Below are 12248 nucleotides of genomic sequence, written 5' to 3'. Positions count from 1 at the left end.
GTCGCTTTTCATCGCTAACGCACCCCCCCCACACACACCCCGCTCCAGCGCCGTGCTCCTTGCCTGGGGCTTTCCGTGATTTCTGTGGTAAAACTAAGGAGCATTTTTCTGTAAACAGCGGAGAAATGGGTTAAGAAACGAGCAGCTCGCCGGCGGCTGCAGGGGGGGACGGGGACGAGCCTCCTCAGCTGGGTTTGTGTAGGGGTTGCCATGGCACCCGCCCGCAGCGCCGGCTTGAAATCCCTCTTGGGTACAAGAGCGGTCCTCGGCCGTCTTCTTTTTATTTCTTGTTTTGCTTCATTTTGCTTTGTTTTGCTTTGTTTTGCTTTGCTTTGTTTTGCTTTCCTGGCTAATCTGTCACCGATGCTATAACAGTGCTAACAGTACTGCCCGAGAGGGTGGTTGGTTGGTGCAACATCACCTTGCGCGGTCATTTTGTGTCGATTTAAGTCGATTTTGGGGTGGTGGTGGAGATGGAGGAGGCTGGGGGAGAGGAGACTGAGCTAGGGGGGAGAGCCCAGCCTAGGTCCTCTCCCGATCGCTCCTCACAGCAGGAGTCGGAGCAACTTGGAGGAATGCAACTTTCTTCCAAAGCTGGCACCGATCTCTCTCCGCCTCTCATTGCTATCAAAAAAGGTAAGGGAGAAAATAATGGTAAGTACTTCATAGTGACTTTCTATGGAGAAAAATCGAAGAACAAGGTGCGAAACTAATTAAGTAGAGTGTTTAAAGGTACAGCAGGTGTTCACATATGCTGAGCGGGAACACGCTGTTCTGAATGTGCCAGTGTAGGGACTGCAACCTGAAATTTTCAGCTTTATAAATAAATACTTACACTTAAATAAATACATACGTATGTGTTTATAAATATATCTACAGGGCCAGGCATAGCGCTACTCAAATCCCTTAACACATTTCCTAGTGTTGATTCATAGTGATGTGATTACAACCATTTCTCCTGGAATTAAAATGAATATTACTCTATAGTATAGTATATAGTATGGTATCTCTTTTCCAGAAAATGTTAACGGTGTGAATAGATTAAATAGTTAGTTCAAAGATTATTGAGCGTGGCCTCTCAAAGACATCAGCCAGCCCCTCAGCGTTTGTGGGTACATCCCATCAGGACCCATGATCCCACCTATGTCCAGTGCTTGAGTGCTCTGTATCCTCACCCTCTTCCACCAGGCCAGGGAATACTTAAGCAAACTGGATGTATTAAGTCCACGGGCCCTGATGGGATGTACCCACAAGTGCTGAGGAAGCTGGCTGATGTCCTTGAGAGGCCACTCTTGCTTACCTGTAAACATCCAGGGCACCTGGGAGAGGTGCCTGAAGCCTGGAGGAAAACAAATACCACTCCTGTTTCCAAGAAGGTCAAGAAAAAGGACTCGGGGAACTCCAAGCCTGTCAGCCTCACCTTGAAACCTGGAAAAGCAGCAAATCCTGGACAAAATAAATAAATAAATAAATAAATAAGGTGGCTGGCTGCAGATAAGTTATTTTACTTAGTATCAAGAAAGCATTAATACGCTTACTTGTTACTAAAACAACTTTAAATATACAAATAATCATTTTTAGGAAAAACAAATGCATATGCTAAATTTTTGATTAGATAACTTAAAGATCTTCAAAAGATCCTAAGGAGGCTTAAGCAATTAGCAGCATACGGTTATACTAATAACATATGTCTTATTTTTATCGCAAATATTATCAATCTTTATTCTTCAGATATTCACATGCACAAGTTGTTAAGGTGTCTGCAGGTAGCAAATTTGCCAGAGTCACGTGACTCACAATCTGAATTTAGATAAAGGAGTAACAGAGGAGGACTAACTGGATGAGAATATTAAGCATGAGAAGTGATAGTATTTCAACCTGTGATTTTTCCAGAATTGATTTCTTCATACGAGTACCTTAAATTGTTGCTTTTTATTTGTTTGTTTTAACCTCTACTGCTATCAGTAGGGATTCTTTGAAATTGATCTTCAGATAAATGCTATTAAAAGATATCTTTTACCCCTACCAGATTCTAAGGGTTTCTGTAGAGGCACGAGTTTTCTAATGTTCCTTTCATGTCTTGTTTCCCCCAGCCTGAGAAGAAGTTAGCCAGAAGATACTAAGACACGGTGTGGTGACATTTTTGCACAGCTTGTAAATGCATTTATTGTGCATATACCAGAATAAGTATAACCTGCTTCTTCTTCTTGTCACTAGGCACAGAAAGTAAGCATCGTAGACGAGGGGTTCTGAAGACAAGGAGCACTGAACTAGGATCTGCTGTCACAGGATCACCTTTCACTGCTGTTCTTCCGGCAAGTGTTTTCATTTTAAAATAGGTGGTGATTCAGCTGCCTTTTGTCTGCTAAATTTTCTTCTGTACAGGTTGTTCTTGAAGTTGTCATTGACAAAGTTTGGCCCGATACTGGTGGGTTCTGGCTTCATTAATCTCTGTTAACTACAAGAAAAAAGAACAGTGAACCACTCAAAATTGTATAAAGTGTTAGGTCATTTACTTTCTGTGCTCACAATGTATGTTGTTGGGGTTTTGGTTCGTGGAGTTTTTGATCATTCATTTGTTAATTACCTTTCTTTGCCAAGATGAAAATTAATATTGGTTAAGCATACTTAACCAATACTGCATAATGCCACATCTGCACCATCTCATGGGAATATCTCACGTCACTTTAAATGAGGTGGCTTAATTTGTGAAGGTGGTTGAGTCCAATCCATCCAGAACTTTGAGCAGGCTTATTTAACTAAAATAATTAAGATTATATTCTTACATTATATTCATATATTCTTTTTGGATCCAGTCATTGTCTGGGCACAAATGTTAGTTTATTTTATGCAGTATCCAAAATGTGTTTCTCCCCTAAGTTATGATCGGAGCTGAAATAAGTTACAAAAAACAGTAGTTTTTTTCTGCAACACTGCCAGAATACTGTATTCTGCCTCCACCCCAGACACTAATAAGATGGCTATTAAATCATGTTCAGTCATCTAATGCACTTAGAAAAACAGCACAGAAGAAATGACATTCGGTACTTGGCATCTAGTGTCCTTACTAAGACATAAAAAAGAAATTGCTGTCAGAGAGAGAGTAATAGCTGTATTTCTGTAACGTTTTAGAGATTTAAAAACTATAAGCATATATATTTTATAGCTACATGTTATCTCTAATAATTTTATGTCATGTAATGTGGGAGTTTTTTGGCTTTTGCTGCATAACATTTGTCTTGAAGGAGGGAGAAACTGAATACTGCATGAGGAAAGGCATACACAAAACAAGAGGTCTAGCTGTTTGCATGGGAGCCAGACATGATGAATGACTGACACATATGACATGGGAGAAGAATGAACTGAGAATCAGAAAAATGTGGCTTTTAGATACGTTGGCATAGCACTGACCAACAGATACAGATATTTGAACAGTCTTAGTGTCTCCAGGTCTCAAAGAGATGCAGTGAGAGAGGAGTGTTGTGGAACATCCAGAACTTGGGGTAAAACCAGTTGTTAGGAGCCAAAGGAGGCCGATTGTAAATCAGGGTTACTCAATTACAGTTCCTAGCTTAGCATACTGGAAAGATGATGTAATTTCTCACTGCTTTTCTCCAATGAAAATTGTGAATTACAGAGACACTCCAGACATCCCAGGTACTCAGCGGGAACTGTGTACAGGGGGGGAATGCTCAGTGTGGTGATTCTTTAACCCAAACCTTTACTTTTATTTGTACAGCTTCTGAAGATTAACTGTTGACTTAAAAATGTTATTTAGCGTATCTAGTCTTGTTCACACTGTCATGAAGATTTAAAAAAAAATCATTTGTCTACATAAATTTCCTGCTTTGCCGCTTTGCTACTACCATTATATGACCTGCATATTAAACTTCAATTTTATATTTGTTTCAGTAGTGACTGGTTTTATTTTATTTTTTCCATTTTGGTAATAACTTGATACTGTATGTTAAAATGCTGGCAGTATAGAGGTGGGAGTGATCCCACATCTGGAATATGCACATTTAGTTTGGAAGCTGGACTCATAAAGCTCAGATTTGAATTAGAGCCATTATAATGCCAGGATCCGCATCTGATTCTGAGGTCCTGATCCGAAGTTTCTCTTGTAGCAGCTTTATACTGAGAAGTAATTCCAGCCTAACAAGTTAATTATTTATGATCTTTATTTTTCCTTTCCATTTTTTTGATGTAAGTTTTTATGTTTCACATGATGTCATTATGAAAACACCTTAAAGATAACAATAAAAAATACAGTCTTTAAATGCAATATAGAATAATTATGGGAAAAATAATCCATCACAAACTTTTATTTTCTAGACAACTGGTAAGAAAAGTATAGTACTTTCCAGTGAAACTAGGAAAGAACTAGCCAAACAAGCTAAAGTCATCAGAGAGGAGAGAAGAGCGCAGATAGATGAACGACACAAGTATTTGATATCAAGATTGGCAGATGGCATGGGCTTAAGTGAGCAGCAAGTAGAGGAGGCCATTGTTTCTGATGACAAGGTAAATATAAATTATCACTAAATGATTGTTATTAAATACCTTTCCAAAATTTCCAGTCTTTTGAAACTGCTACACAACTAACTACCATTATAATTTTATTTTCAGTTTCAACTTATAGAACAATTCTTTGCCTCTACTGGACTTAAAAAGTTACTCTTCTTTTACCAAGATGTCTTGCAGGTACTTTTCTTTTATTACTTTTGCAAAAGATTTATTTATTTATTTATTTACTCATGTGACGGTTGCAAAATTCAGAAGATCTTAGAAGTGACTTTTTTGCTCTTTATGCCAAAGAAAATGGAAAAGAACCTGAATCTCATTGTTTTGGTACTGCCAGCTTGGCTTAGGTGGAAACAAGAGAATGCCCTGTGGTGTGGTATGTTCTTATTTTCACAGAATGCAACTTAAATAATAATTTAATAATTAATTAAGTAACTTAATTAATTATTAATATAATAATAAATAATTTAATAATAACATAATTTAATATGTCAATATTATTATATTTTAATATAATTATATTATATTTTAATAATTTAATAATTCATTCTTCAAAAAAGATACAGATAATTGAGGCAAAGTGTCCCCAGCACTCAGAGTTTTAGATTAGCTAAAATAAGTATTGTAGCAATGGGGAATTGCTTGTGTAAGAATTGTTTTGTCTTCTTTCAGTTTGAATTCCACCAACTCTAGTATGGACAAAGCACTGATTCAAAAGGGTGAAAAATTCTTTTGTAAATTAAAGTGGCTTAATATTCTGGTCAGCAAAGGTGTTACTTCAGGCTTGTTGGGAACAAAAGCTGATGGATAATGCTTGACTCTCAGTGAAGTGCAGGAATGAATTACAGGTTCATTATAACCTATACTTTTCAGTACTGTTGGAATTGCTTAGAGAATTTGCAAAGCACAGAATCAGCTCAGCTGTCGAAACAGTTTAATCTGTTTTTCCTTTCACTGGGACTGCGTATGCACATTTCTGGGAGGAACATGTTCTTCTGACTTGAATCAAGATGAGACTAAAATCTGGAAAGTGTTTTCCTTAACTGACAAGCCAGGAATGAATGCCCAGCATGGCTTAAGTAAAACATTTTGTTTCTGGATTTAATTATTTGTTTAAAACAGATTTAATTTGTTTTGATCTTTTTAGTCATTAAAACATGAATTTATTAAAATATTGTTGCAAAAGTATCATAGCATAAAAAAATAAATGTTTCTGATGGAAATTATGAATGCCATCTTTATCACCTCATTCTGATGAATCCAGAGATCTCATTAAACTGACTGTTCTGTCAATATTTGGAGATTGTTTAGGGCTGGTGTTATACATGCTTGTCATGTTTTTAGCCACTTTTGGCCATTCTCTGAGACAAAATACTGACCTGGGCAGACCTTTGGCCAGAGCCAAAGTAGGCATATTCTTACCAAGATTTCTCAAACGTTCTTTCTTCACTTCTGCTCTTCTCTCGCCTTTGACAGCTTAGGTAAATAATGTTTCTTTTAGACTCTGCATAGGGATGAGGAGATGGGATTTGGCTTAGAATGTGGGAGACATGACTATATGTCACACGTCATATTTGGTCCAGCAGGAACTAATCATTTGTCTTTTTAGGAATGAGCCTCTCCTCAAACTTGAAAGAGAGATACCCGCAGGCTACTTCCACATAATTTTCTCTTATATTCTTCCAAATTTCAATGGATTTTTCTCTATTTATGTGTGTGACAGAAAATTAGAGGGGAGTAGGTCTTGATTAAGCTTAAATATTTTGTTGCTTCAAGGAGAAAATGTTGCAGTGGAGAAAGGTATCTCAACAGAGAGGGACCCAGGGGCAGCAAGTCTTCTCAGAGAGAAAGTTTTTCAGAGTGATATATGATTAAAGACTTGGGCATAAAACAAAATTTATCTGTGTTGTTGGCAGGATCTATCTGACAGAGTTCCTTTAGAATTCTGCTCTCAATTAGTTTATGGCTTTGCAGACCAGGCATGCAACTCTTTCTGTGAGACATGCAGTTTGTTTCCATGGAGGAAGTTGCTCCATGAAATACTTCAGAATCACTTTCATTATATTTTCTGAGATTTTTCTCATTCTTTGATTTTATTTTTTCTGAAATAGCAGATTTATGAAACTGTTTATTGGGGATTGTGGAATTTGTGCAAAGCTTATTCCCCAGATAAAGTCAACCTTACGGGTTGGGTACTATTAATTGATTTAGAATGAGATTTGTTGTAATTCACATATTAAAATAGGACAATGTATCTGTGTAATACTTGTTTTTATTTTATTAACCTCTTATTTATAATTTAATTCTTAGCAGAAGTCGAATGCTTTGTTGAGGTCAGATGGGTCAACAAACAGTATGCTTCAGAAAAAGTTATTTCTTACCACGGATGCTACTGAGGTATGGTTGAAAAATTCATTACATGACACTTGCAAGGTAAAATAATGAAAAACAGCAAGAACAACAACAAACCCATAACAGCTGTGCAGTATTAAAGCAGCTTTTTGTAGTTCTTGGATAGGTATTCCAGTACTTAATCCACGTTCTAATAATGCAAGATCTCCCAACATTTCTTGAGCTGAGAGTGGAATTCACCAGTAAAGCCGATCTGGAAAAAATGGAGATTGATGGATGTTGCCATCTAAGAAGAGAGCAAGTCAAATAAACCCTTGTTAAAGGTTGCATTTCTCAACATTTTTGCTATTGATTACATGCTTCAGTATTTTCCCATGCTTACGCACTTCTAATTTAAAAATGCAGTTCTTCAGTGTTTTTGTATTTCCTTGCATATAATGCACATTGCTTCAAAAATACCTTTAATAATTCATTTATTCCATTCTAGTACTTATACCAACCTCCTTACTGTAATGCATAAGCATTATTCAGGAGTGTATTCAGAATAGTCTTTAAGATTTCTAATTTATTTTCTTATTTATTTTTAATTTCCCTTTTACTAGAGGAGTATGATGCTAAAGAGTGATGGTCAGCCATGATCATCCCAGAGTTTAAGCAATCTTTTCTGTGAGCATACTGTAGAGTACATGAAGGGAGAGGGCCCACACCCCAAACATTTCTTGGTTTCTAATAAAAAACTAGGATATAGAACCAAATGTGAGCTTAATAACCTTATTACAGTGCTACTACTGAGAAGTGCTCCAGTATTCTCTACTGGGAGAAGCTTTTGTAAAGAGCAGGCCCCTTCTCCCACTCATGTTATTAGCAATGAGCTGCTGCCAAGTAACCACATGGCGAAATCTTGTAAGTCATATATTGTTACTTGTCGAGACAGAAGGGAATTGTTTGAGAACAGGAGAGTATGAAAGCATTACTCTCTGGTATTGCCATGTGAAAGTTTAGCAGAAATGAAGAATCCAAAAGTAATCATAAAATATGGATGATTTTTTCTATTTTTGGAAGCATACTTTCACCAAAAGTAGACTATGTCAGCACTGCAGACTGGAAGCCTAAAGAGTTTTCATTTGCTAACCACTGAAATGATAATAAAAAGCATTAAAAAAACCCAAAAACTTATAAGTGAAAAACTGCTTGTTTCTTTTTTATTCCTAAACAGCTTGAGGAAGACTAGATTTAAAACTTCAGTGGCACCAAATTTCCTTTTGAGCTTTGTTATTGAAAAACAGAAGATTGGGACAAAGTTGATATATTTCTGCAGAAAAATGTATTTTAATTGTCTTTTCCAATAGACAGTGTGTAATGTTCTGTTTGCACATGCCAACACTGTCTAGCACAATGGTATCATGTAAGATCAGCTCAATATATAACAAAGAATATCACAAATTAAATTATACAATTGAATAATATTTACTGTAAACTGGGCTATTCATTCTTGTGTACAATTTGTGAACTGAATCAATTGGAAGGGCTTTTCAAATTTCTTTTGGTTGAGTTATTATTTTATAGAATAAAAATAAGCATTGTTTATGGTACTGATTTGAAACTTACATTACTTGAGCCCATCAAAAAGATGAAAATAGATATTAAAAAATACTTGGTTCAGTAGTTCTGAGTAATCTTTCGGTTTCTTTTCAACAATAAATGACATAAATGCCATTGTAAATTGATTCATTCTGGTCTAAATACCGATGAAAAGTACTTTAAAGAAAGCTGAGTATATAGTTTTCTTCACTGAATTTATGTCAGTGGGCTCAGAAAAGGATTAGACAATAAGATGGGTAGGTTCATAAATGGGTGCTAAAATGACAAGACAGGACCATGTCATCTAACAGCGCACAAACAAGTGTTGCAGCTGGTGCGGAAATAGGAGAGGAATGGAGCACAGGAAGTAGCCTAGTTCACAAGCTCTCCATAAACTGCATTTTCATGTCAGAGTTGTGATACTGGACTGCTCTGCTCTGCCCAGAAGGGTGTTTCTCACATTCTTATGTCAGCTGGGGAAAAATCAGTGTTTGATTTGAGAGAGACAGATTCTTAAATATTTTACAAATGGTTCTCTATCTTATTTGAGTAATATATATACATATTTTTTTTTCAATTTTGTTTTCAGCATTTTAGCAAGTTATGAAGTAAATTATTTTTACTCTATGTGTGTATTCTTTTTAACTGTATGTATTTTGTGCTTTTTACAGAACTTTACAGGAACTTGTGCATTTTTCCTAAGGACATCAGATAAAGTTATAACTGCATCAAACATTTCCCAGGTCAGACAAAATCATGCAGTGTTTAGAGTGCATTTAAGATTTTCTTAGACCCTTATTCACGCAGAAGTTCTCCTGGAATCAGGAAAAGCGGGGAGTGTTTTAATGAAAAAGTTTAGTTGTATTTTTAACGAAAGTTCTTTTTCATCAGAATAGGTATGTGTGATAAAGTAATGTTCTAATGATTAGGAAAGTAGCTACATGCAATCTTGTTAAAAAACAAGATTTAAACTAATAAAGATTCGTTATTATGAAATGACATGCAAAAGAAACCAGTTCTTCCTCATATCATAGAATCATAGAATGGTTTGGGTTGGAAGGGACCTTAAAGATGATCTAATTCTGACCCTGCTGCCATGGGCAGGGACACCTTCCACTAGACCACATTGCTCAAAGACCCATCCAGGCTGGCCTTAAACACTTCCAGGGATGCAATGCACTTCTTCAGGCACTGTTTAATGGGAACTGTGTTTCTCTGTGACTTTCTGTCTAGGGCACCTTCTTCTTTTGTGAAGAGGTACTCAAACTTTAGGTGGAATAGATTAAGAATGATGCCTTGATTGTTCATCCATAACTCCTCACACTTTTGAAGAAGGGCTTTCTATCCTTTTGTACTTTATTGGGATTATTATACTGTAATCTTGTTTGGAAATAGTATTCTATCCATGCATGACAACTAATTGTCTTAAACACTCTTCTTTTTGCATGCAGGTGTGGAACTAGCAAGAAAAATATTAATAAAATTATTAATCAAGATAGACAAGAATATCAAATCCCTTACAAAATTTCATTTGTGGTTGCCATTCCTAAAACACTCCGGAATCATTGCATGGGAAAATGTTGGGAGTAGAAGCTTCCAGGGCAGAACTTAGTACTCTTTCCCACAGATTAGTGAAACCTTCATTATGATGAAGGCAGAAAAACTGTATGTTTGTGCAGTTCAGAAGTTGTGAATGAAGCCCACTCTCTTCTAAGAGAGATGCACCCAGAGGCATAACAGCTAGTTTTTATGGGTAATAGAGGGCACATGGCCCATGTTCAGGATGTATGCATTTATAGGCAAAATGCCAGTAACAGAACAGCTGACTGGTTCATAAATAAATAGCACTGGGAAATATGCAATACTTCACTCGCTCCAATTTATGTTTTAAATTCTGCAGTCGAATTTCACTCAGCAGTACTGACTCTCTCTATCCCCGTCTTTGGCAACGCACTGCTTGTTGCTTCCCATGAATAATGAATTGGAGAGAACTGTGCTGCTGAGTGTGACTTTTCTTGCCTGATACATTTGTCATCCTTTCTCTTAGACACTTACGGTGGTCAGAAATTGTTCCTCTACAAGAGAAACGTAGACATAAAATTTTCTTAAGATTAATTAATGTACTAATATCAAGTTAATCTTAACTGCTTGTTGGAGTGTTACTACAATATGGGACAGAGTTTTCTGGTGACTCAAACTAATGGACAAGCCTTGGAATTTCCAGTTGAGTTTTAGTTTATATCAAATCCAAATTCTGTATTTGGGGGGCAATATCCTCATGGAATGTAGAGAGTTATGGGTTATACATATTTGTGTTCCATGCATTTCCCTCAAATAGAAAAATGTTGTAAAAGTTTACATACACTTTGCTAACTTCTGTTTCTTCCCAAAGGAGGTGAATTTCGGTGTATTTGATTGTACTAATGGAAATATCCTTGAGGGCCTGGAATTTTTATTATCCCAGATCATGATACCAGCACTTAAATCCCAACAGGTAATCATATATACATATATATACATATACATATATATATATATATTTTTTAAACAACAGTTGGAATTAAGGCAAGTGACTGCTGCAGTCCGCTTTGTGCATCAGATGAACATAAAGCAGGGGACACATAATGATAAAAGTCTCATATAGGCCTTTATGAGAGTCATGCAATTTGTATTTAAGTGTTAAAAATTTTTATAGTTTGTGTTTATTTTCAAGCAATAGCAGCAGCTGTAATGCTCACAACAAAGAAGAAAATAGCACAACTGTCATACTAAGGCAAAACTGTGATGATTTAATTAAAACTAGGTTAAACTTGGACTGAAGGAAGTGCCAAGTCCTTCTGACAGCATAAAAGATCAGTCCATGATTTTATTCTAGAGTGTGGATGGGAAGCACCATGTCGCAGCCAGGATATCCAGCTTCTTTGAGTTATTGTTTTATGGAACAGACAAAGCATCATAGTTGGTTCTGTTGCTTCTAGAGTAACATGTTCAGAAGTAGTAAATGTAGTAAAGCTTCGTGTCTGTTGAGAATGATGTTGTCATATCCTATTATTTTATGCTATTCTTTAACCCAGGTGCAATAAAGGAGATTAGAATCTCCATAACTCTTTTCAGAGGGTGCCAAATCAGACTGGGAGAAAGAAATAGGTGGCAATTGACTTTGAGGACAGTGAGAAGAGGGATGCATTTTTATTTCTTGAGATATTTATGCTTGTTTGTCTCTTCTTGTCTAACAGACTAATTAAATTAATGCACACTTTAAAATATTTGTGCATATAGTACTGATTAGTGTAGTTGAAAGGGCATACTGATAAATCTTTGTTAAATAAGTTTAAAAGCCCCTTGATATTAAAAAAAAAAAAAAAGAGAGAGAGAGAGAGTTTGACTCTGGTTTTACGTTTTAATTATTTATATATTTTTATATTCATAAATTGTGAAACAATCAGCACTGGGGGGCTGTGAAAGAAGGTCTGAAGGACAGCCAGATACAAGACTTCCTGTATTCAGTGGATAGATTTGTGGGTACTTTGTCATCATCGAGACAGAATCTAGAAGACAAAATCCAGCTCGCAAAAGTGGATATTGATATTTATATCAGCAATTTACAGAACCCATCTGACTACATAACTGCAGGTGAGTAATTCCTACAACAAGGTAAACACAACAGTGATGCTGTTTTTCAGAAAACAAATGTTATGCTATTCATAAAGATTTACCTCAAAGAATTAATTCATCTTCCATGAGCTATATACATTTTTCTGTTGACTCTTGCCAGGTTTATGATTGTCTAA

At 36.2% G+C, this 12248-nt stretch overlaps 1 protein-coding gene across 1 annotated transcript in view; it reads left to right on the top strand.

Moving 5' to 3' along the window:
- The first annotated feature begins 80 nt into the window (after positions 1–80).
- The window catches only part of LOC137850821 (dynein axonemal heavy chain 5-like), a 147919-nt gene continuing 135751 nt past the window's right edge, over positions 81–12248 (top strand). Inside the window, exons 1-8 of the mRNA XM_068671256.1 lie at positions 81–636; positions 2218–2315; positions 4336–4524; positions 4630–4704; positions 6835–6921; positions 9129–9200; positions 10850–10951; positions 11904–12090. Coding sequence (XP_068527357.1) covers positions 474–636; positions 2218–2315; positions 4336–4524; positions 4630–4704; positions 6835–6921; positions 9129–9200; positions 10850–10951; positions 11904–12090 — 973 coding nt within the window. The 5' untranslated portion in view covers positions 81–473. The remainder of the gene's footprint in view (positions 637–2217; positions 2316–4335; positions 4525–4629; positions 4705–6834; positions 6922–9128; positions 9201–10849; positions 10952–11903; positions 12091–12248) is intronic.

The sequence above is a fragment of the Anas acuta genome, chromosome 2, assembly GCF_963932015.1.
Source record: "Anas acuta chromosome 2, bAnaAcu1.1, whole genome shotgun sequence".
NCBI lineage: Eukaryota > Metazoa > Chordata > Aves > Anseriformes > Anatidae > Anas > Anas acuta.
The sequence above is the reverse complement of the archived record's forward strand: the minus strand, read 5'-3'. Positions and strand labels throughout refer to the sequence as shown.